General features: G+C 49.3%; 1 protein-coding gene across 1 annotated transcript in view; it reads left to right on the forward strand.

The window, feature by feature from the left end:
- CNGB1 (cyclic nucleotide gated channel beta 1) overlaps positions 1 to 25,210 on the forward strand; it is a gene marked incomplete at its 3' end in the record, with an annotated part of 72,974 nt that overhangs the window by 34,057 nt on the left and 13,707 nt on the right. Inside the window, exons 18-28 of the mRNA XM_029210751.1 lie at positions 3,878 to 4,040; positions 6,939 to 7,046; positions 9,123 to 9,280; positions 10,740 to 10,895; positions 12,045 to 12,253; positions 13,285 to 13,335; positions 13,593 to 13,679; positions 15,827 to 15,891; positions 16,782 to 16,904; positions 22,637 to 22,778; positions 23,572 to 23,731. Of these exons, the coding sequence (XP_029066584.1) occupies positions 3,878 to 4,040; positions 6,939 to 7,046; positions 9,123 to 9,280; positions 10,740 to 10,895; positions 12,045 to 12,253; positions 13,285 to 13,335; positions 13,593 to 13,679; positions 15,827 to 15,891; positions 16,782 to 16,904; positions 22,637 to 22,778; positions 23,572 to 23,731 (1,422 nt within the window). The remainder of the gene's footprint in view (positions 1 to 3,877; positions 4,041 to 6,938; positions 7,047 to 9,122; positions 9,281 to 10,739; positions 10,896 to 12,044; positions 12,254 to 13,284; positions 13,336 to 13,592; positions 13,680 to 15,826; positions 15,892 to 16,781; positions 16,905 to 22,636; positions 22,779 to 23,571; positions 23,732 to 25,210) is intronic.

The following is a 25,210-nucleotide window of genomic DNA, read 5'->3' on the forward strand; positions in this document are numbered from 1 at the left end:
GGGAGCCCCACACTTTGGGAAATAGTCCCAGCGACACATTGGGACGGGGGGTTGAACCGGCTGTCGTTGACACGTGATGATTTGATTTTATTTACTGATGAATAGGCAAGGATGTTTACTGCAGCGCTGTTTAAATATTCATTAATACAGACTATTTATAAAATGGCTATATGAGCCGTTAAAAGTAAAACAAGTAGAGAAATAGAAAATATTGTCAGTCAAAACAATCTTTCAGATAATTAAAAGATTTAAAAAACAGGGATTTATGTAAGGCTTGGTATTGGTCACGGTAGTAGTCGAATTTACAACACAGATTAATAGAGAGATGTAAATCAAGGCCTTCTTCCCCAGACTTGGTTCTAAAACATTTACTATCTAGGATCAAGAGCAAGGTCCTTTGGTGATAGTTTGCGGGTCTTATATATGGTTTCTACCTATGGCCAATCTAAACAGTAGGACACACGATGATCTTAGATGCTGCAGACAAGGCGGTGACAGCATGTGGTGAGAACATTATTCCCATTTCAGTGGTGCTGCTTGGCACCTCTCAGCCGAGGTTTCATTTTGACAGAGGCCTCTACATATGTTGGTCACCAACCTCAGGATGGGATAAGAGTTTCAGCTCTGGAGCCAGGCTGCCTGGGTCCAAATCTGGGCTCTGCTGAAAGTTTCTTAATCTCTCTGTGCTTCGGTTTCCTTCTCCACAAAATGGGGACTATGGTAACAGGGACCTCATAGAGTGGCCGGGAACGATGAAGGAGTTTATATATAGAGAGCGCTTAGAGTTTAGTGAAACTAAAGCCTAGCAGGCATATAGGAAGTGCTTAAGAGTAAACATTGTTATTCTCTAAACCAATTTAAGCATAAGATATTCTTTATATGCGGAATTATAGTATTCTTATTCTATAAATCAGTATAATATAAACGAATATAATTTCTACTTTGAGTTTCTACTCTGCCAAGCTGGCAGGAAATGAAACATCAGGCTTAGGAGTTCCCCGCCCTCCCCTGGGAGTGATTGAGTTCATAGGGTCTTGTGCAGGGCGAGGCAGGGGGTAAGGGGACCACCTTCTTCTTCCCAGATTCCGTGAGACAGCTTCATGGATGCTGAGACCAGGGTGTTTTTTTGCTGCCTGGGGGCCATGCTGGGGGCACCCCAGGGCCCTGAGCATTTTTGAGAAGCTGCCCTTGTCCTGGCTGCCTCCACCCCCCTGGCCCACCTCCAGCTCACCTCTCTCAAGGTCTTCAGGGAAGCAGGGGGACGTCCCCGCTGCACCGTGTCTCTCTCCTGTGAGACCCTGAAGAGGTAAAATTGTCACTCTATGCAAAAACGTGATACTATATATAGAAAATCCTAAGGACTCCATGCAAAAACCACTAGATCTAATAAATGAGTTCAGCAAAGTAGCAGGATACAGGATAAACATTCAAAAATCGGTTGCATTTCTTTACGCTAACAATGATATATCAGAAAGGGAATGTAAAAAAAGAATACCTTTTAAAACAGCACCAGAAAAAATAAAATAAAATGCCAAGGAATAAACCTGACCAAGGAGGTGAAAGACATACGCTGAAAACTATGAAACATTAATAAAGGAAATTAAAGAGGATTCAAAGAAATGGAAAGATATCCCATGCTCTTGGATTGGAAGAATTAATATTGTTAAAACAACAATACTACCCAAAGCAATCTACAGATTTAATATGATCCCTATCAAAATACCCAAGACATTTTTCACAGAACTAGAACAAATAATCAAAAAATTTATATGGAACCATAAAAGACCCAGAATTGCCAAAGCAATCCTGAGGAAAAAAAGCAAAGCAGGAGGCATAACTCTCCCAGACTTCAGACAATACTACAAAGCTACCGTAATCAAAACAGCATCGTACTGGTACAAAAACATACATACGGATCAATGGAACAGAATAGAGAGCCCACACACCTACAGTCAATTAATCTTTGACAAAGGAGGCAAGAATATAAAATGGGGAAAAGACAGTCCCTTCAGAAAGTGGTGCTGGGAAAGTTGGACAGCTGCATGTAAATCAATGAAGTAGAACACACCCTCATAGCATACACAACAATAAACTCAAAATGGCTTAAAGACTCAAACATAACACATGACACCATAAAACTCCAAGAAGAGAACATAGGCAAAACATTCTCTGACATAAATAGTACCAATGTTTTCCTAGGTCAGTCTCCCAAGGCAATAGAAATAAAAGCAAAAATAAACAAATGGGACCTAATCAAGCTTTCAAGCTTTTGCACAGCAAAGGAAACCATTAAAGACAAAAACAAAAAAAAGACAACCTAGGGAATGGGAGAAAATATTTGCAAATGATGTGACAGACAAGGGCTTAATCTCCAAAATATACAAACAGCTCATACAACTCAACACAACAACAAAACAACCCAATTGAAAAATGGGCAGAAGACGTTAATAGACATTTCTCCAAAGAAGGCATAGAGACGGCCAATAGACACATGAAAAGATGCTCAACATCACTAATTATTAGAGAAATGCAAATCAAAACTGCATTGAGGTACCACCTCACACTGGTCAGAATGGCTATCATTAAAAAGTCTACAAATAACAAATGCTGGAGAGGGTGTGGAGAAAAGGGAACCCTCCTATACTCTTGGTGGGAATGTAAATTGGTGCAGCCACTATGGAGAACAGTATGGAGGTTCCTCAGAAAACTAAAACTAGAGTTGCCATATGATCCAGCAATCCTACTCCAGGGCATATACCCAGACAAAACTATAATTCAGAAAGATGCATGCACCCCTATGTTCATAGCAGCACTATTCACAATAGCCAAGATATGAAAACAATCTACATGTCCATTGACAGAAGAATGGATAAAGAAGATGTGGTGCATATATACAATGGAATACTACTCAGCCATAAAAAAGAATGAAATAAGGCCATTTGCAGCAACATGGATGCAACTAGAGATTATCACACCAAGTGAAGTAAGTCAGAAAGAGAAAGACAAATACCATGTGATACCACTTACATGTGGAATCTAAATATGGCACAAATGAACCTATCTACAAGATAGAAACAGACTCACAGACATAGAGAGCAGACTGGTGGTTGCCAAAGGGGAGGGGGGTGGGGAGGGAAGGACTGGGAGTTTGGGATTAGCAGAGGTAAACTATGATACATAGGATGGATAAACAACAAGGTCCTACTGTAGAGCACAGGGAACTATATTCAATATCCTGTGATAAACCATAACGGAAAAGAATATGAAAAAAAGGAATGTTGATATGTGTATAACTGAGTCACTTTGCTGTACAGCAGAGGTTGACACAACATGGTAAGTCAAATATAAAAAGAGTGTGAGGCCCTTTAGCCCCGTGTCTCATGCCCCCACAGGCCTGGGAAAGCCTTGTCACTCCTACCTTGGGATGGGGAAACTGAGGTCCAGAGAGGGGAAGCAGCTGAGCCAGGCCGCACCAGGCCAGGCCCTAGGACGTGGCACCCCCAGGCTCCCCATGCTCTATCTGAGTGATGCACCCCCATCACCCACCCCAGGGTCTTGATGCTTCTCCAGGCCCAGGGAAACCAGGCTGGGTTTTGGAGAGCTGGGCTCCAGGCTGTGTCCAGGAGCTCCTGTGGCTTCTGTGGCATTGTGGCTTCTTCTGTGGCTCCTGGGTTAGTGGCTGGCATGGGCGTGGCTGTCAGAGGGCCCTGGGCTCTGCATTGTTGCGCCCCCTGCGTGGATCTCTCCTGTGGGCCCTGTTGGGAGGCAAGGCTTCCAGAGGCCCCTCCACACACGCTTTCTGTGGCTTCCCTGTAGAACACAGCAAGGCCCTGGGACCTGGCTTCTCTCTGACGCTGTGCCTCCTTCCTCTCCCCAGTACCTGCCACGGAAGAGCACCCGGAAGTGCAGGTGGAAGACGCTGATGCTGACAGCCAGCCCCTCAACGAGGAGGAGAATCCACCCTCTCCCATGCCGCTGCCCCCGTCTCCTGCCAAATGTGACACACTTGGGGTCCCAGGATCAGCCACAGGGAGTCTCAGGTCACCTTTTATGCTTCTCTTGGGCTTTTCATAGCACAGTGCCACCTGTGCATTTGGCATTTGAGGACACTGGGGCCAGAGAGGGGAAGAAGCTTGCCCAAGTCACTCAGCGAGTTGCTGTCAGTGCTGGGACTATGGCCCCACCATTTTCAGTTCTCCTAATTTCTGGCTTCAGGCTCTACAGAAAGAGCTCTCTGAGGAAGTCCTGTCCAGAATACCCTCAACTGTACATTTGAAGGGGGTAATAAATGTGACAGGGCTAATTTTATTGTTAAATAATACAATGGACATACCAAAGAATACTAGATATAATAACCATCCCTAATCCCACCACTCTAGGTGGTACTTTTATTTTTCTGCCTTCTCTTTCATACCTTGTCCGTGGGCCCATGCTTCTGAGTGGTTTTAGTTGAAGGAGTGATTGGATCATATCTCATTTGAGACCACATCTTATTTATTGAGCCCTTTTCCATATTGCTAGTCTGTCTCCTTAACACTCATTGTGATGCTGTGTTGACATCCTCCAGCTGCATGTGCCAGGATAGACATAACAATCCTCTGTTGTTGAATACTGTCCACAGTGGTGCTACAAATATCTCTTTGGTCTTCTGCCCTCTGTCCTTGGGCTCCTTTCTCGAGAGTGGGTTTCCTGGTCAGGGTTGTGTGCGTTTTTGTGCCTCTCGAGATAGGTTAGTTGCTGCATGGTTAGAGTTGGTTTTGGACAACCTGAGCCAGGTAACTGAGAGAGGGCCTGCACAGAGCTGTAGGTAGTCTGTGAACTGCAGTACAGTGCTGTGTGAGTGGTTAATTAAGCTAAAGGGGAGCTGCCAGTGCATCTCCTTTGCTGGCTAGATTGCGGGATGGTTCTTTTTTCTTGATTAATTCTTGCTTTTATCCATGAACCCTTGAGTAATTTCTCAGCTGAGGTCAGAAGACTGTCAAAACAGAGATGGTTGGGCGTAGCAAACAGAAGGCTCCCGGATTTTGATGTGGAGAAAAGAGTCATAATCTCACCCAGCTCACAGACACATCAGTCCTCACGTTTAACTCACTGAATCACGCACAGAGTACAGAGAGCAGAAGACAGGGCACCACCATAATTGTAGACATCTGGTCTACCTCCCTCTGTTCCCTTTATAAGGGTAGGGAAACTGTACAGGCTGGGTTAGAGGTGGATATTCGGGAGGAGGGAGGGGACTAAGATCACTTGGGGCAAGAATCAAAGCCTCCTGCCTTTTGCTTATGAGCTGGGTCTGTGAGGCTCCTTTTATTATCATTCTTTCATTCATTTGCAAACATTTACTGAACATCTTTATGTGCCAGGCTCTGCTCTAGGTGCTGTGGTTGCATCAGGGAGAAGCCTGAGAGGGGCCTGCCCTCATGGAGCTGACATTCCAGTGGGGCCGAGATAGACAATGAACAAGTAATCACACAAGATTTTTCCAGAGAGTGCTAAGGAGAATGTGACTGTGAGAAACTGGGAAGCCTCAGCCTGAGCTTGGCGCCAAGAAGGAATTCTGATGCCTGACATGAGAGGCCAGCGCGGCTGCCTGTGGTCCGGGATGGAATGAGCACTGGGGGCAACTGATGGGAGCAGAAAAGCCACCAAAACAGAGGGGCGCACGGGCAGGGCCCTTCTCACAGTGCAATGCTGTGGTTTGGAGTGAATCCCAAACGTCCCCTGTCTACTAGGATTATGAAAATTCAACAAGCTACTGTATGTGAGGTGCTCAGCACAGGGCCAGGCACTGGGCGGTGCTGGAGGAGCATAGCTGCTGATTTAGTTCCACACTCTTGATTCTCTCCAGGCCCGGAGAGGGCACTGGGCTGGGAGCAGGAGGCCTGAGTTTAAGTCCCAGTTGTGAGATTTTTGCCCCAGTCTTCTTGTTTGCAGGCATCCTTTTAATTAGAGCGTAAAAGAGGTGAACCCATGAGTTTTGCCATTCTAGGCGAGTTGGCAGAAGGTAATAAGGTGGTTTCAGAGCCTTGTGGAATAAAGCAAATGCTGCACATCCCTCTGACTGTATCCCTTTACAAGCCCTAATGATGGAATCCTGAGTCACAGTGGTTGAGTATGGGAAGAGTACCAAGTGGATTCAAATCTAGACACCAAAAGCTGAGACACCAGTGATTCCAAATGCAGCACTCTGTGGCAGACTTGGACTGAATGATGGGGACATGGACATAATTTAGCCTTCATTCTTCAGATAGGGAAGCGGGAACTCCAGGAGGGGATGGGCTTTCCCCAGGTCACACCATGAGCTGGAAAACAGACTTCATGGCCCATGGGTGTCAGCTTTTCCAGCCAGGGGCACATCTGCAAAGGGAGAGAAGCTGAGCTTCCAGGAGAGTTAATATGATGGAATGTGAGCCCTCACACCTTCTCAGTAGCTGGAAGGGTGGTGCGATGGAGAAGAGGACGGGGTGGACTGGGAAGGGCAGTGCCCTCAGACTGGGAGGTGGAAGGGAGAAGGATGTTTAAACTGAGACCCGACTGAGTGATAAGCACCTCATTGAATTGGGTAGGTTTAGTCCCATTTTATAGAGGGGGAAAACTGAGGCAGCTCAGAGGGTTTGAGTAACTTGCCAAGGTCACACACTGGGAAGAAGCAGGGCTGGGGTGCAAATTCGGGTTTGCCTGATCCCAAGTCAGTGCTGTTACTTTTATGCTAGGCCATTGAATGGATGCAGAGACCGAGATCCAGAGGTTGGATGTGTCCCCTCTTCTCTTTTTTGTTTCCCTGCAGGCAAGTGAGGACCCTTTGGCAGCACCATCCTCTGTCCCCACCTCCCCCCCAGGATTCGCTCTGGGTGATCTGCAGGGCTCAAAGTTGGTTCACCCCCTCGCGGCCCCTGCCTCCCTGAAGGCCCCTCCCTTCCATGTCTGTGCTCTTGCAGGAAGAGGCTGTGCTCCCAAGATGATGAGGCTGAAGAGCTCAAGATGCTGTCACTGGCTGTATCGCCCGTGGTCGCTTGTTCAGACCCCACCAGCCCGCAGGGCACTGAGTAAGTGGGGGCTATCTCTGGGGTCTCAGGGAACCAGAAGTCTGGGTGGGGATGGGCAAGCAAAGGGAGGTGAGTTGGGGGGAGAATGGATGTTTTTAGAATCTTCCACCCCAAGGCAGACTGTGCCAGTGGCTTCCCGGCAGTAAGAGAGGGCCGGGTCTCCTGCCCAGGCTGCTTCTGACCAGCCCAGAAATTCTGAAAAATCTGGTCTGCAGAATGGACTCAAACTCTGGGCCCAGCTGTGTCCAGAACCACAGAGAGTGGGCCCTGGGGAATCCACATCTTTATAAGCTCCCCAGCTGATTCTGATGCAACTGGTCTGTGGAACAATGTTTAGAGGCCACTACGAGGGCATCGGGACCTGTGTCTCTGACATCGAAGTGTCACAAGGGCTGGGCCAGTGGGAGGTGTTTTCCTGAAGGGTCTATGTAGGCTGGTGACAGTGAATACCCCAGTCCTGGGCTCTGGCCTGGGATCCTCACCTCCTCTCCAGCCATAGCTTCTGGAGTGACCTTAGGAGACAATATACTTTCCTTCCAGTCTTTTTTTCTGTCCATAATTTTATGGAGTTTATGCTTAACAGTATTGTGGAAAGTTCAGAAAAGCAAAAGAAGCAGGAAAAAACCCAAACCTCACGCATAGCCCAGTGATCCATTTTAGCATACCGTGGAGTCACATCTTATGCAGTAGGGTAGGGGTTGGATTAGGGTTTAATATCAGAAAATAAGCCAGAAATCAGGTATAATAATAAAAATTACCTTTGAAAACTCTTAAGGTGGTCAGCATGGAACCCCATGTATTACCTCAGTAGGTTAAGATGCCATAACAAATAGACCTCAATGATTCAGTGGCTTAAGGAACAAGACGTCTCATATGTCACAGTTGTGTCACTGGTGGTGTGTTTCAGGTCAGTGGAAGGCTCTGCCCCCTGCAGTCATTTAGGGCCCCAGCCAACAGTGGCTCTGCCACCTTTGTGTGGCTTTCAAGACCCTGCTGGTCACCACTAGAAAGGGGGAGTGCCGGGACGCTCTTCCACAAGGAGGCCCGGAATTGCACTAGCATGTCCACCCGTGAGAGCTCGCACGGCCACACCTGGGCAACGTAGTCGCTGGCTGCGTGGTGACCCCTCCCTGCAGGAGGGAGTGGGTGTGGGTGAGCAGCTCGTGTCTCCTCTGCCCCCCAGCGCTATCTCTCATTATGAACCCCCCCCCACACTGATTTTCTCCAGCTAGCTCCCTCAACTGAGCACAAGAAGAGTAGCTGGCTTGAGTTTCAGTGCCTCAATGTATGAAAAAAACCAGTAGATCTGTAAACATTAGTGCTACCCTCAGCTCAGCAAGAAGATCACAGGCTACTCAGAGGAGAACATAGAACATAGGCTGGTTCACACGGCCGCCCGTCTCAGCTCACCCAGGGCTCTTGACACACACTGAGCGGACGACTCTCATTCATTCTCTCTGTCTGTGTCTGTCTCTCCCTTGCTGCAAGTTCATGCAGTTTAAATTCCCATAAATTAAAAGAATAATGTATCTGCACTGTCTTTAATATTTATTTATTTATCTATCTATTTATTTATTTAGGCTGCGCTGTGCAGCTTCTAGGATCTTAGTTCCCTGACCAGGGATCGAACCTGGGCCCTCGGCAGTGAGAGCACAGAGTCCTAACCACCAGACAGCCAGGGAATTCCCTGCACTGTTTTTTCCATCAGTTATTTCCTAAGCCTAAAACAGTAGCCCCTGTCCCCTCTCTGATCTGTCCTGTATCTCACGTGAACCCCAAACTGAGACTAACAGCCCTGGACTGAGTTCCAGAGCTTCCCCCTAAATCACAAGTGGAATCCGAGTTTTTTTGGAATTGCCCATCTGAATCAGAGCATTCGTGGTTTTCTGAAAGCTGGGCACCCGGGTGTTTTTCCTCCCAGGAGATATTAAGGTGGGTTTGATGTTTTGATGTCAGAAGAAGACTGGGCCAGGATTTACCCCCTAAGGCCAGGTGGGATATAGATTCAGCTCTTGCCCGGTGGTGCAGGGGTCCCTCCCCAGGCAGCCCGCTCAGCTCTGGGTGGTGTTCCCTCAGTGACCAGGACTGCGCAGCCTCCACAGACAGCCAGACCAGCGCCCTCATCAACAACCGGCTCCAGGAGCTGGTGAAGCTTTTCAAGGAGCGGACGGAGAAGGTGAAGGAGAAGCTCATCGACCCTGATGTCACCTCTGATGAAGAGAGCCCCAAGCCCTGTGAGTCCAGAGCTGGGGCTGGGCCACTTGACCAGGGGTGGGGTGGGGCCCCTTAAGGCCCCTGTCAATTCTTGGGGAGGGTGGCCCCAAGGAAATGGTTGGGGTGCTTGAGAGAAGCCCAGATCTCCATTCTCTGGAATTTGAGGTCCTTTATGTACAGGTTTAGCTACGTGTCCAGGGGAGGAAAGAATGTCAAAGTTCTGACCAGTGATCCAGTTGTACTTGGCTCTCCCTCCCACAGGGCAAGTTCCCTTGTTGACCCCCTGCCCCTTTCCCACTGGCGGGCAGGTGGTCCACCCTGGGATGTATCTCATGGTCTTGCACTTAGATGGTGTCCGTAACCCACTCTGGAACTACACAGTCTTATTTTTCAGAGGCCTCCATTGCAATATTCTTATGAGGTTACCTGAAAGTTTCCTGCTTTCAAAGTGCCAGGAGGAAATAAGAACCGTGCTGTCTCGCCAGGGAGGTTTTCTAGGTCTTTTCAAAGGAGGGTTGTGCCTTAGAACTCATGGTGCCAACAGTGGACCTAGCAGAGCCTGACTTCACACTCCTAAAGCTGGAAACATAGCCATATTAAACCTGTAAGAACCAATTTCTAGGTCACCAACAACATCACCATAGATGCACAGGAAAACTGTGATCCCATCTGGTGTCTTGTTTTAGAGATGAGACAGCTGAGATTTCTGCTCTGAAAAACCTAGAACAATGTTTTCCTGATTTCTGGCCCTGGGTGGTAGAAGTTCTGGGTACCAATGCCCCTAGCCCTCCAGAGAAACCAAGGGGTCCAAGCACAGACACACAAGCACACACTCAATTGAAACATCCAACTTGCCCAGAAACACCTCATTTTAGGCAGTTCCTGAGAAGCAGTCCCGGACTGGTAGCTGTAAGAGTTCGGAGCAGGTGCCCAGGTTGCTATTAAGGAGGATCTTTGTGGTTTGCTGCAGGAGAGCACCCAGAGCTTATAGCAGGTTATGGGATGGTGCCAGGGTCCCCTCAGCTTCAGCTCCAGAGTCTGCAGTTGTGAGCCTTCTCTTTTTTTTGTTTTAATTAATTAATTTATTTATTTATTTTTGGCTGCGTTGGGTCTTTGTTGCTGCGTGCGGGCTTTCTCTAGTTGTGGCGAGCAGGGGCTACCCTCCGTTGCAGTGTGCGGGCTTCTCATTACGGTGACTTCTCTTGTCGCAGAGTACGGGCTCCAGGTGCATGGGTTTCAGTAGTTGTGGCGCATGGGCTTCAGTAGTTGTGGTTCGCGGGCTTCAGTAGTTGTGGCACACAGGCTTAGTTGCTCCGCAGTGTGTGGGATCTTCCCGGACCGGGGCTCGAACCCGTGTCCCCTGCACTGGCAGGTGGATTCTTAACCACTGCGCCACCAGGGAAGTCCTGCGAGCCTTCTCTTTGCATCCTCTACCCGAGCCTCGGGGCTGGGTCAGAGGGTCACAGTATCATCCCATAGCCCCAGCCAAGAAAGCCCCAGAGCCGGCCCTGGATGTGAAGCCAGCTGAAGCGGGGCAGGTGGAGGAGGAACACTATTGTGAAATGCTCTGCTGCAAGTTCAAACGCCGCCCCTGGAAGAAGTGCCAGTTTCCCCAGAGCATCGACCCGATGACCAGTGAGTCCTGGGAAGGCGGCGGGCGTTGCCACATTTCACATGAGAGGTCAAGAGAATGGGAGGGGGTGGGGGCAGTGCAAGGGCGGGCCCCAAACTAACGAAGTCCCTGAACTAGGAACATAAGATCATACCCATCTTAACAGACAAGCAAACTAAGGTACAGAGAAGTTAACTGGCCTAAAGACACAACTAGTCAGTGGCAGACTCAGGACTCCTGACTCTTGGCCAAGTCTTTTTTCTACTCTGCTCTTCCTGGCTCCTTCCCAGAGCTGCTGCTCTGAGCAGAAAAGGGGAAAAGTTCTTCCAACATCTAAAGTGAAGTCCCTCTCACTTGCCTTTTAGCCCATTTTGTATTCTTCAGGAATAACGACGCTTCATATGTGCACAGTACTTCACAGTTTACAAAGGATCGCCCTGCCTTTTTTATCTGACTTCTCCTTATGACTCCTCTGAGGAGGACAGAACAGGTGCCAGAGAGGGACTTTCCTAAGGACACACAAGAAGTCATTTGGGGGGCAGGACTTCAACCCTGGTGTCCATTGGTCCTTTAAAATGCCCAGGTGGGGGGAATTCCCTGGTGGTCCAGTGGTTAGGACTCTGCGCTTCTACTACAGGGGGCATGGGTTTGATCGCCGGTCGGGGAACTAAGATCCCACAGGCTGCCCAGCGCGGTCAAAAAAATTAAAAACAAAAATAAATAAATAAATGATAAAATGCCCAGGTGACCTACAGTATCCATCCATCCATCCATGCACTTGCCCATCTGTATATCCATCTGTCCATCTTCTATGCATTATTTACTGTTGTGTATTTACAAAGGCAGGAAATACATTTTTGGAAAAATTTCAACAAGAATGAGAGCAGAAGTGTTTTCTGGTTAGCTATCTATTAACTAGTAATGACCCCATATCCCATATCCCCTACTCAGAGTACTCAATTTGTTAGGGCCTAGCCGTGATTTATTTTTATATCAACGATAGTTTTACATGCCCCCCCCCACGGCCAAAATTACAGAAGGGCCGCATATAGGGCTTGTAGGAAAGTGCAGACAGTCAAGTGGGAAGAGGAAAGCCCCACCTTCATCCCGTGGCGAGGAGCCCTTCTCTGGCTGACGTTCTAGCATATTCCCGGCCCCTCCCACCCCTGCAGACCTGATGTACATCCTGTGGCTGTTCTTCGTGGTGCTGGCCTGGAACTGGAACTGTTGGCTGATTCCCGTGCGCTGGGCCTTCCCCTACCAGATGCCGGACAACATCCACCTCTGGCTGCTGGTGGATTACCTGTGTGACCTCATCTACCTCCTGGACATCACCGTCTTCCAGCTGCGTCTGCAGTTTGTCAGAGGCGGGGACATCATTGTGAGTCACAGACAGGTGTGGGGGGGTGGCTGGGAGCAGACCCTGCAGCCAGAGCATTCATGGGGCTGACCCCTGACGCTGGGAGGGACCAGAAGCTAAATGAACAAGGAAATCTCAGGACGTCCACCCATGCTTATTCAACAGCATCATTGCTTGTTTCACACATCTTTGATACGTTCAAATTACACACATCAAGTCTTGCTCATGGGTGAAATGGTTCCTGGACCACCTGATGCAATGAGAGATGAAGAAGTGGCCTAGAGAATGACCTTTAGAACAGGCAGACCTGGTTCAAATCTCGGCTCAACCAGGACAACTGTATCACCTCTTGGAGCCTCAGTTTCCTCATCTGTAAAATGGGGATAGTAATCGCTCCCACCTCATACCATTGCTGTGAGGATCTATGGAGGTGATGTATGCAGGATGCTCAGCACAGGTATCTGCTGACAATCAACATTCCCTGCAGCACTACCCAGACCAGTCTGGGAGCCTGTGTTCTGGTGCACTTATTAGGGAGAAAACCTAAGTCCTGATTGTGACTTGGCAGAGTTCCCATCTCCCTGTGCATGTCACTTTTCAAAATCCCATGCTGGCAGAGCCTGCTCCACTATGCAGACAAGTTGAGTTTGAGCCTCTAAAACAATTTAGAGGAAAGAGAATTCCCTGAGCAACCTCTTTCCTGGTCTGATCAGAGCAGTGGCCAGCTCCTCAGTGAATAAGGTTGCAAATGGTCCAGGTAAGAGAGAATAAGCTCAATGTCCCTGCTTTCCATCCAAGAAGTTGGAATTGAGCTGAGTGCCCTTGGACAACCTCCCCCTCACCCAACATGCTACCCCCGGGAGCTCGACCCTCCCTATCTGTAGACTGTGAGGCTTTCATTGAAGCTTTGCTTGTCCATTCTGCTACACATCCATGGGGCTGTTACTTCAATAGGAAGGTGGAGGTTGTGCAGGGCTTTCCATCGCTCCTCCCATGGGGTCAGGGATTAAGCTCTCAGACCATTTCACAGTCAGTATTCCATTTTATTCCAGACAGACAAAAAGGAGATGCGCGACAATTATCTGAGATCTCAGCGCTTTAAGGTGTGTGCCAGGGATCTTGGGAGGTGGTGTCTCTGGGGTCCCTGGGTGCTTTGGGGCCAATGTGATGTGGTTCCTGCCAGGACCAGCACAGGCTGGAGCTCGTTGGTAGGATGCCTCCTGCCCTAATTTTAGCCCCTCCAGGGGCATTCTGACCTCACCTTTCCATTGAAGGTGGAGACCCCTGCCACTCACCCCAGCCCACAACCCTGGGAGTTATATACTCTTTTATGCACTGTGGTGTCCTGCTGGGATTTCAGATGGATATGCTCTGCCTCTTGCCCTTGGACTTTCTCTACTTGAAATTCGGTGTGAATCCCCTCCTGCGCTTGCCCCGCTGTTTGAAGGTAAGACCATCCAAGGCCTTCAGCTCCTCCGTGCTCTGCACCTGCAGTGGCAGCTTAATGTCTGGCCTGAGCAGCACTGGGGAGCAGGAGGCATCTGGGAAGGGTGGCCCCGAGGGGAGAGGGCAAATTCCTTACAATTGTTAGCGCTTCTTAGTTGTGCTGTGTGTTACATATTGTTCTGGAGGCTTTACAAGTGCCTACTCCTCAACAGCATGAGATGAGTGTTGTTAGTACCAGAATTTCACAAATGAGATGCCTGAGGCACAGAGAGGTTAAGTAACTTGCCCAAGGTCACACAGGTAGGAAGGAGTAGAGTCTGGATTTGAACCCAGGCAGCCTGTTTCCACTGTCTATGCTTTCAGTTACTATAGAGATTCAACAGAGAGACTTCTGCTTTATGATGGTCTTCATGTAAAAGATGGAGAAGCAGAGGCTTGGAAAGCTTGGGTGACTTGCCCAAGGTCACAGGAGCCAGGAAGTGCCCAGGATGGATTTGAACATGCAGCCCGACACCTGTTTCATCATTAGTTGTTGTCATTACAGTGTCACTACAACCATTCCTCTTGTCACCGGGGCAGAGCCAATGTCTCAGAGAGGGTGACACAGTGTAGAGTAGAGACCTGGCAACATCCTTTAATGTGACCAGAGTGGACAGCTAGTCAGAGCACTCAGGATCCCCCAAATGGATTTTTCTGGCAGACCAAGTAAATTCATCTTTCTCCTTACATAATACCTGATGCTTCTTCCCCAAAATGGTAATGAGGGAATTTACAAAAGAGGAAAATGCAATAACCTTAATAACTTGGAGAAATAGGGCAGAGAAAAGCTGGAAGAATGCAAGTACCTCGATGAAAAGAAAGCATATCTGGAATGGAGCATGAAAGCTGCTTCTGAGCTTCCTGGCTGCCCAGAGGAAGAGGGAAACTGGAAGTGGCACCCGTGTTATTTGACACATGCCAGCCTTCCAGGGGCAGCAGAGGTTGCTTTAGAGCCATACATCAGAGTGAGGAGGGTTAGATCCACAGCCCAAGTTTTACCCCAAATACAGAGGCTGGATCCATATCTTGGTCCACGTGGTAGTAGTGAACATAACTCAAGCACCTAACATCTAGCAGGACTCAGAGGATGCAACTCTTTGGGTCCAAGGTGAGGATCCAAGTCCATGGTCCTTCTTCATCCAATGCAAACTCCAGGTGGAAATTAGAATGAACACCTGGATGATAGCGTGGCCCACAGGGAATCTTCATCAATGTTATTTTCAAAGGTCAAACAACATATGTGCAGAGATCTAGAGGCAAGTGTAACATTGTGGAAAGAGCTTGCAGGGGGTTGTTTTTTTTTTTTTTTTTTTTTTTTTTTTTTTTTGCGGTACGCGGGCCTCTCACTGCTGTGGCCTCTCCAGCTGCGGAGCACAGGCTCCTGACGCACAGGCCCAGCGGCCATGGCCCACGGGCCCAGCCGCTCCGCGGCATGTGGGATCCTCCCGGACCGGGGCACGAACCCGTGTCCCCTGCATCGGCAGGCGGACTCTCAACCACTGCACCACCAGGGAAGCCCCGAGCTTGCAGTTTTGAGTGTGATCTGGCTTCAAACCCTGGCTCTGTCACTTACCAGCTGTGTGTTTTGGGCAAGTTCCTGAACTCCCCTGAGTGCCGGTTTTCTCTCTGTAAAAGGAGAAGGATAATACATGTAAATAAGTGCTAAGGTAAAGTGTATAAAGTGCAGTCATACAAGGGCTCAGTAATGGGCAGTTATCTTACACTTTTATTGTTATAAATAAGCCTTTTGAGGAGATCAGAGAGCGGCTGTTTCTTTATATAATTGTCTTTATAAATAAACCTTGAAAACAGGGTCCTTAACCTGGGATGCATGTACCTTAAAAGTTTCATGATAGGATTTGGAAGGTCTAGGAGTCCCCTGAAGTTATACACAAACTGTGACAACATGATTATATGTAATTTCCAAGGAAGAGGGTCCAGGGTTTCCATCAGATTCAGAAATGGAGTTTCTGGCCCCCCATTCCTCAAAGGGCTAAGGACCTCTGATTTTGAATGTTCACTCTCCAACCCGCTCCCACCGGGGGTCTGGGGAATGGTCTGGGAGGTGAGGGCAGCGGGCCGCCCCTGATGCCTTGCTGTTTCTCCCAGTACATGGCCTTCTTCGAGTTTAACAACCGCCTGGAATCCATCCTCAGCAAAGCCTACATTTACAGGTGAGACCCCTACACACACACACACACACACACACACACACACACACAGAAGTGTACACGTGCACACACATGCACATACACACATGCCCCAGGACATTTGCAGCAAGAACGGAGCAAGGCATTCTCTACCCCCATCACTTCCCCTTTCGGCTCCCCTGGCCCCCAGGCCCCCTTGCCACTGCCACTCACCGGAAGCCGGGCCTCTTCCTGGCCCTTCTGCGAAGGGATGTTTGTTTTTTAGAGAACCAGGAATGTCCCGTTTCCCCCAATTGTGAGGAGGTCTCACGTAGGTTGACATGCACGGCTCCCCTGCATTTCCAGGGAACTGGGTCTCAATTTAGTCTCAGCTCAGGAAACTGACCCCCCTAACCACTCAAACACGGGGGTAGTGGCTGTATGGACACAGTGGGCCATCTTGCAGATGTCCAAGCTTGGGACCCAGGACCAGCCAGGCCACGCTCGGGGACAGGGCTGCTCTCCCCATCTCTCATGGAGCAGCGCTCCTCTGTATGCATCTGTCCCTTCTTTGCTCCCCCGCCCCGATGCATCCCCCACTCAGCTCTTCCACTTCCCTGGAATTGTCTGCACATGTAGCTCTGTGCCTATTCCAGCCCCCAGTCTTGACAACTTTCTGTTCAAGTATCACCAGTCCTAACCAGCACAGTCTCAACAGAGCAGCCAGTTGGCCCAGTCCAGCCACTGGTTCCCATCGGTCAAGTGTCCGTCGCACCAGACAGCTGGGCAGGGCCATGCAGCTCTGACAGGGAGGGCTCTGAGGTGGGCTTTGGGAAGGGTGAAGACTAGCTTGTTCCCTGCAGTTCTGACCCCTGGGGTGATATGTCAATGCCACCCTTTCTGCTACTGTGTTCATGCCTTTCCTTCTTTTGCAGGGTTATCAGGACCACAGCCTACCTGCTCTACAGTCTACATGTGAACTCATGTCTGTATTACTGGGCTTCAGCCTATGAGGGCCTTGGCTCCACTCACTGGGTTTATGATGGCGTGGGAAACAGGTGAGCCGCGGTCTTCCTCCTGTGTCTTAATAATTCACGGTACCAAGACTCCCAGAAAGGAGTCCCACTGCCGCCATTTTGCCGAGGTCACCTCGCTCCCAAAGAATCATTGTCATGATAAGGTTCAAGGGCCAAGTCTCCACATCCTCACTAATCTAACATTTTCTGAGCACCTGCCACGTGCCAGGCAAAAGGGGGCAGACATGAACAAGACCTGCTAGAAAGATCCTTTCGCATCCCAAAGTCTACTGAGTTGGCCAGTTCACAGCATGTGCGTGTCCACTCCTCCACCCTGTGGGCACGGCTGTGCGGGAACAAGGCCAGGGAATACTGCTCGACATGCTTCCTGGGCATTGCTAGCCGTGGAGGAGCTAGCAAACAAGGAGAAATCTACTTGCCAGTCCAGAGAGCTGCCACACATAGAGGTCCATGCTCAAATGTTAATGATGGTGACAATGGTAGTAATACTAATAATAGCAAGCATTGGAGAAGGCTTATACAGACCAGCCCTGTTCTAAGCACTTCACGTAGTATCTCACTTAATCCTCCCGACAATCACACTAGACAGGAACCATCAGCATCCCCATTTCACAGATGAGGTAACAGACGTGAAGCGACTTCCCAGATCACACAGAGAGCGAGGATTTGAATCCAGACAGCACGGCTACAGAGTCTTACGTGTGGTACCATCTGCCCAGTGCCCTGGGTGGGGGGGAGGGAGACGTGGGATGGTCAGTTCTGAAAAGTTAAGTTTGAGCTTGGCCTGGGTAGGTGGAGGGAAGGGGCAGAGAATCCCGGGGGGAGGGAACAGCAGGAAGAAAGGTGTGGAGTTGCGAAATAGTGGAGTCAGGGAGCCAGCGGTCCTCTGTTGCTGGAGCGGGCAGGGTGTGTGGAAGGATCCATAGAGGGAGGCGGGGCCGGGTTGCCAAGCAGCTTCCCACCTGAGCCATACCGAAGCCACTGGCTGCACTTGAAGTGCAAGGGCCACTGAGATACGCTGCAGCTGTAGGGAACACACAGGTTTTGGATTAGTGTCTTATTACTAATTTTTAAAATATTGGTTACATGTGGATATGATATTAATTTTGATATTTTGGGTTAACTGAAATACATTATTGAAATTAATTTCACCTCTTTTTACTTTTCAAAAATGTGGTTGCTCAAAATTTTAAATTACATATGTGGATCACATCATATTTTTATTGGATAGAGCTGCCCTAGGCAAAACCAGCAGAAGTCTCTTTTTTACTGTTCATATACATATATATATATTCTGATTATAAAAGAAAGATCGGGAACATACTCTCTTTCTTTGAGTCTAAGATGCAGTTAATTATGATACATTATTGAGTCAATATAGCTTTTTGGGAAAAAAGGAAATATTACATTAAACGTATACATGGATTATAAGATAATCCTTATTTTAGAAATGTGAAAGTTGAAAAGAATTGTCACCAACAAGGAAATAGAATAACATAATTTTGTGCATATTTTCCCATCAGTAAATTTTTAAAAACCATGATACCAATGCCCCACCACACAGAGATACCACCATTTATTTAGCCATTTCCTTGTCATTGGCTACTTAAGTTGTCTCCAGTTTTTTCATGATGACACGTGGTGATGCTGCAGGGAGTGTCTGTGTTTAGGAATCTTTGTCTTCTGGTCTGACAGTTTCCTCATAATAAATTCCTACAGAGGGATGGCAGGGCCAAGGGTATGAACATTTTATGAAGTGTTTAAAAAAATTATTATTTTTTTTATTAATAGACTCTTTTTTTAGAGCAGTTTTAGGTTTACAGAAAAGTGGATTGGAAAGTACAGAGAGTTCCTGTACACCACCTCATTTCTGAGGCTTGGTTGGTTATTGAAAGCTGCCCATTTACACTCTCACCACTTGCCTTTCCAAGCCTTTTAAGCAGGAGAATGACAGGACCCAGGGGAATCCCAGAAAGATGATTTTCCCAATGATGGCTGATGGGAGGATGGATGGGGAGGACAGGCAGGAAGCAGACAGATGAATTGGTTAGGGGTTAGGGCCCTGTCCATGAGGGCAAAAAAAAAAAAAAAAGAAAAGGTCAAGAGAGGGTTTGTGTGATAACAAGGATGGAGGGCAGTGTGGGAAGGAGACAGAAGCACTTAGGGTCAAGATCAGGGATGGGCCTGGAGATTCAGAGCACAGGCTTTAGAAACAGGAATCCGGAGCTCACTCCTGGTGCTGCCACCTGCTAGCAGTGGGCAGCTCACTTCGTTTCTCTGAGCCTCAGTTTCCTGATCTGCCCAATGGGTCTGATAATAGGAGCCCCACACCTTGAAGAGGTAACTGTGAGGACTGGGTGCATCTGAGTCACCGATCCCATGCCAGGCCACAGCCGGCACTCGGTCAGCTGTGGTGACAAAGAAGCGGAGGAAGAGTTCAGGTCCAGGGGGTCAGTGAGTCCCCTCAGGCAGGCCCTGCCTCACCCTGGGCTGTGCCCGCTAGTGACACAAAATGCTCTCAGTCCGGCTGTCAACACTTTCACCTCCTCCACGTGCTTGTTTCCAGTTGGCGCTAGAACAGGCCACTTGTGTCCAAGGTGGCTTCTCTCTAGAGTGGTTGTTGGTCCAGAAAGTCCCTTCTCAGTACAGATGCCCCAACCTTGGCCCCAATGGCCACAGCTGTCACCCTCTGCGATGGGCCTGTGGCCTGAGGGGAGCTCACCTAGAGAGTCACAGGGTCCAGGGCAACCAGGCAGGTGGGGGGAATCCTGCCATCTGCTGTGGGGTGGAGTGTGTCAGGGATGGGGTCAGGGCCCAGCACGCCTACATCACCACTGGCCCCGCTCCCTCTTCCCTGTGGCTGAACTCACCCACAGCCCTGCTCCTGAGCCCATGACTAGACCATTCATTCACTCATTTATTCATTCATTTGTCCCCTCACAAGGGGGCAGAAGGAGGACTCGAAGACATTCTATGCAAAGGGAAGAACAGAAGCTATTCATTAAATCTTGCTCTGTGGCCTTGGGTAAGGCCCTTACCCTTTCTGAGACTCAATTTTCTCATCTATAAAATGAGGGTAGGATTACACTCAGATTTCTCGTGAAGAATAAATAAAGTATGTAACATGTCCAGCCTGTGCCTGGACAGGAGTCAATGACCTCACTTCCTAGCTATGGCCATTCTTATGGGGAAGCCGGCACACCAGGAAAGGGTTCCTAACCAGGGGTCCAGAGATTTAAGGGGGTCACAACCACCCCTTGAAATTGGAATTAAATTTTGGGAACATGCTGGCTTTTCTAAGGAGAAGCTTCCTAATAACTTTTGTTAGCTTTTCGAAGGGGTTTGTGCCCCAACAGGCTAAAAACCCACGTCCTGGAGCTGGGCCTGGCCCCCATCACGGGTAGGCCTGGGAGGAATGGCAGGCAGGGCAGGGGAGGACAGGGCCAACCATCCGGGACTTCCCTCTGCATGGCCCTGGGGAGTTCTCACTGCTCCGTAGTGGAGGGGCACACTTTTCTGGCAGCATTACCCTTTTCAAAATGGAATCCTGTAGGGAACCCCAGGATATGCAAAAGCACAAGTAGTGAAGGAGAATTCCTGTAGAAATCAAACATGATCCGTAATAATAACTTTCAAAATAGTGACCATTCCTTGAGCACCTGCTATAGGCCAGGGAGCTTAAGGACCTAAGTTCCTATATATTAATATTTGGTTTTTTCATCCTGCTCTGCTTTGGCCTGGTCTGGGGCAGCATGCAGGGGTCCCCACAGACCCAGTGGCATGGAAGACTTGGGAGGCCCCTAAGATGTGCCATCCATGCCAGTGGCTGACTTCTGCAGCCAGTAAGGGTTTAGGGGAAAGCAGGAGCTGTGTGGATATCACTCATCTTCTATTGGTGGCCCAGTGGCACCCAGAGCCCAGACAGTACCCAGGCGGCGCCCAGCTCAGTCCTCCTAAAGGCTGCTCAGCACGCCCTCTGGTGGCCAGGACTGGTATGATGGGGATTGACAGGGCAGGCCTGTCTCATGATTCTGAGATTTTTCTTGCACTAGGTGGTAATGAGGGGTCAGGAGGCCCAGAGCCCTGCCCCAGGCCTCGCAGCTATTCAGAGGTAGGGCCCCCGCACTGCCCCAACTCCCCAGCAACCTCTGCTTCCCCACCCACCAGTGCTCATTGCACGTTGACTTGCCTGTCCCCACTAGACAGTGAACTTCTTGAGGACATAGGTGAGTCTATTGTTCCCCACTGCTGGCACCAGTGACAGTGAAGGCTCTGATAGCTGACATTTACTGAGAGCCCACCATGTGCCAGGAGCTCTTTTGCACCTCATGTCACCCTCATGATCGTCCTGTGAAGAATGCTCTATTGCCATGTCCCTTTCAGGGGAAGGACGCTGAGGCTTGGCTAGATGAGTAACTTGTCCAGGTTATACAGCTAGAAAGTGGCAGAGCTGGGTTTGAGCCCAGGCGGTCCAGCTCCAGAGCCCATGCTCTAAGCGTGGTGCTGCAAAATAGCTGGTGAACAGAGCCCAGGGGAGGACAAATGTGGGGTCATTCTTGGACCAGATGATTGGCCAGCTGGTTGATGTTCTCCATTTCCCAGTAGAGCAGGGACCCTGGAAACATGGGTGTATCAGGACACTGGAGCCAGGGCAGGCTCTGGGCAATTCCTGTGCCCTGGTGGGAGGACAGGAAGCACAGGAAAGCCTGCTGAGACTGCCCTGGCTTTAGGCCCTGCTGACCTCAGCCTTGCTGACAGGAGGGCACGGTCTGAAGGTATGAACATAAGTACCTTGGTAACTAAATCCCTTCAAATAGCTGTAAAGATTTTAGTTCTGTATTGTTTAAGATATTGTAAAAGCTTAGGTTTATTTTTGTAGGACTTAGTGGCTAAAAATTAGAACATAACAATGGGGCTGCTCTGTTGGAGTAATGTACACTTGTAATTATAAATAAACATGCAAAACTTTAAAAAAAAAAAAAAGGGAGGGACTCTCACTGCTTTGTGATAATTAGACAAGCGCAGGCATTTCCTATGCCTTTTACCACACAGTAGGGCCCCATCACCCATACCTCCCTTTCCGATGATTCACGAGCTGTGTCAAAGGCTTACTGATGGTGGGTGCTAGCTCAGAGAAGCAGATGACATCTAGTTTCCAGTCTGAGCTCTGGAGCTTGCCAGTTGGTGACCATGGGTTTTCCCTTTCCCTCTGCGGCCCTCAATTTCACTATCTGGTTAGTGGACAGGTAAGGGGGAGGGTCAGAAAAGGTGATCCTCCAGATATCTTCCACTTTTGAGCTTGTTCTTAAACCTCATGATGGGATAGCAAAGGAAAGACTGCGGACATTGAAAACATATTGAGGGAAACTGAGGGATCCCAGGCATCAGGATCTGGAAAACCCTGGTTTATCCTCCTGCCAAGTCTTCTAAGTAATCTCCGGAAGCCTCAGTTTCCACATCTGTAAATGGGGATGACAACATATCTCTGCAGGGTCGGGGCAGAGCCACAACAAAACCACACAGTACCTGTGAACGTACTCTACAAGCGGCAGAGGGCTCTGAAGTTGGGAGAGGGTTTTTGCTTTTTCCTTTTTTTTTTTTTTTTTTTTGGTTTTGTGTGTTTGTTTGTTTGCACTTATGAGCCGTAAAGCTTTTTCTCTTTTGTACAGTGTACACGTATCCACGCCAGGCTGCCCAGGATCCACAGGGCGGGGCCTGTGATGACTGAGGTCCCCTTCCTCTTCTCTCCCTAGTTACATTCGCTGTTACTACTGGGCTGTGAAGACCCTCATCACCATCGGCGGCCTGCCTGACCCCAGGACGCTCTTTGAAATTGTCTTCCAGGGTCTGAACTATTTCACAGGTGTCTTCGCTTTCTCCGTGATGATCGGACAGGTAGCTGGGTCACTAGTCTGTTCCAAACCACCTGCCTGCAGGGCCCTTTGCCCTCTTGCTGCTGCCGGAAGCATCACCATCTGTGCCCGTTCCTTTCAGACTAGGCCCAGGAACAGCACTGGGCCAAGAGTTAGGAGCCTGGAGCTCTGGGCCCCGCTGAGTGAAGGGGTGGTGATGGAGGTGTAGGTCCCATTTCCTCTCTGAGGTTGCTTCCCATTTGAAATGTCAGTCCTTTGGGACAGCTGGAGAGTTGGGCTGAATGGCTTTCTGCAGGGGCTGAGGATTTGGGCTGTTCCCTTGGAGAGAAGTCCCCGGTGGATTCTAATGTACTGGGGGTGCGGCTCATACTGTAGTCAGTGCCTGAGGCAACCACCAGGGGTCCTCAGAGTTACCTTTGAGGGGCTCTGCTCCAAGGAGCAGCACTCCTGGTTCATATTTCCTCGGGGCGGGGTGGGGCGGGGCGGGGCGGGAGGGTGGCGCGTGGTGTCAAAGTGACCTCTGGCACCAAGGGGCCACGTTGTACCAGAATCAGCCCAGCCCAGGGAGGCCTTCCCTCCTTGTGTGGCCCCAGAGACCTGAGGCCACGGGAGGGGGCCAGCAGCCTCGCTCCTCCACGTGCAGCATCGTCGGAAAACCTGTGTGTGGACATGGGATTCCCTCTCTCCTGATCTCCCCCCAGCCCCACAGGCACGTACCCCTGGCCTGTGTTAAGTAAATGTGCCCACAACACACGTCCCCAGAGCCCGGCCCCGCTCTGACCCAGCGGCTCCCCGACCACCCTCCTTACCCCCAGATGAGAGACGTGGTGGGGGCCGCTACTGCGGGAAAGACCTACTACCGCAGCTGTATGGACAGCACAGTGAAGTACATGAACTTCTACAAGATCCCCAGGTCCGTGCAGAACCGGGTCAAGACCTGGTATGAGTACACCTGGCACTCCCAAGGCATGCTGGGTAAGACCACGCCCCCTCCCCCCTCCCCTCCCTGCCCCAACCCGGCTGTCACCAGCTCCCCCAGCCCGACCCGGTGCCCTGCCTTTCTGGTCCCTGGCCTCATCCCGTGTCCTTGAGGCCCCGAGCATGGGGGCCTCTCTTGGCCCCAACATTTAAGTGAGAGCGGCCTGGGGAGGCATTGGGCGGTGCCCAAGTTAAGCCATCAGGAGACCCCTGAAGACATGAAGCGCTTGTCTTCCGAATGCCACCCGCCACCTTGAAATGCATCTACATTCGAAGATAGAAGTACAGTTGGAACCAGGAGGGAAGACTCTGTCTCTGTTTCTCTCTCCTCTCTTCCTCTTCATATACATCCATACATATAATACATATTTTGTAAATTTTAAAAAATTCTTTTTCAGATTATTAGAGTTTATTACAATATATTAAAAAAAATTTTTGATGTTATACTTTGCTTCTGAAATTGGCTAAAACAATGCATTTTCATTCACTGCTGTTTCTGTTTTCTTGTCAATGATGAGGTGTGCTCCGTTATTCTTGCAAAGTGGGAGAATCTTACCTGTAAACTGTTTCCAAATATAGTGAAGTTTTCACAGATTCTAAATGGAATCCTTAGTGAAATTTGAATAGGTTAATTACATGTTAATTGACTTTATTTTTTTCCTGTATCCTTTTTATTTTGGGGAGCTAGTAATTTTGTTTTCAGAGCCTAGACATCGTTTTGGAGGGCTCTGAAAAGCTTATGGACCACTGGCACTGTGCCTAGAGTCTCCCAAGGCCCTCAGAAAAATGAAAGGGCCCCCCACTGCTTCTGTGGGGTTCACTCTGGTCTCAAAGAAGCCACACTTGAGGCCCACGGACTCCTGAGTTGGGGGGTGTTGGCAAGTCTGTGGACAAAGCACATGACTACAGTTTCCAAGGCATGTTCATTTCCACTGCCTCATTCTGTTCTAGTGACAGCCTTGTGACTTTTCACAGGGGCACATGTTGAGGACCAGAGAGGGCTCTGACCTGCCCAGGGTTGCACAGACCCAGCACTTGAGCCCTAAGCTAATTGTGGTGCAGTGGACAGAGCACGGGGCTGAGGCCCCGTGGTACATTTCTGTCTCCAGTTACCGACCTTCATTCTGTGCCAGGCTCTCAGCTGTGCACCACAGACCCCATGGTGGGCAGACATACTGCTCTCGCAGCATAGGTTCTGAAGTCACAGGGCCTGGGTGGGGTCCTGATTCCATTCCCCTGGGCTGCACGGACATGGGCAAGTCACTGCCCTCCGGAGTCTCCCTGTCCTTGTCTGTAAAGTGGATTATAGTGGGCACCTCTTGAGCTGCTGGGAGGATTTAATGAAATCATCTTGGTAAAGCACTCTGTGAAACTGCCTGGCACATAGTAAGTGCTCCAAATACTTCATTTCTTGCTAATGTTGTTCTTATAATGTGAGTGGAGAAGACAGATCATTGGCAAACAATTGCAGTAAAG

This window comes from Monodon monoceros, unplaced genomic scaffold, assembly GCF_005190385.1.
Source record: "Monodon monoceros isolate NGI ecotype Baffin Bay Population unplaced genomic scaffold, NGI_Narwhal_1 Super_Scaffold_10, whole genome shotgun sequence".
In the NCBI taxonomy this organism is placed as follows: Eukaryota; Metazoa; Chordata; class Mammalia; order Artiodactyla; family Monodontidae; genus Monodon; species Monodon monoceros.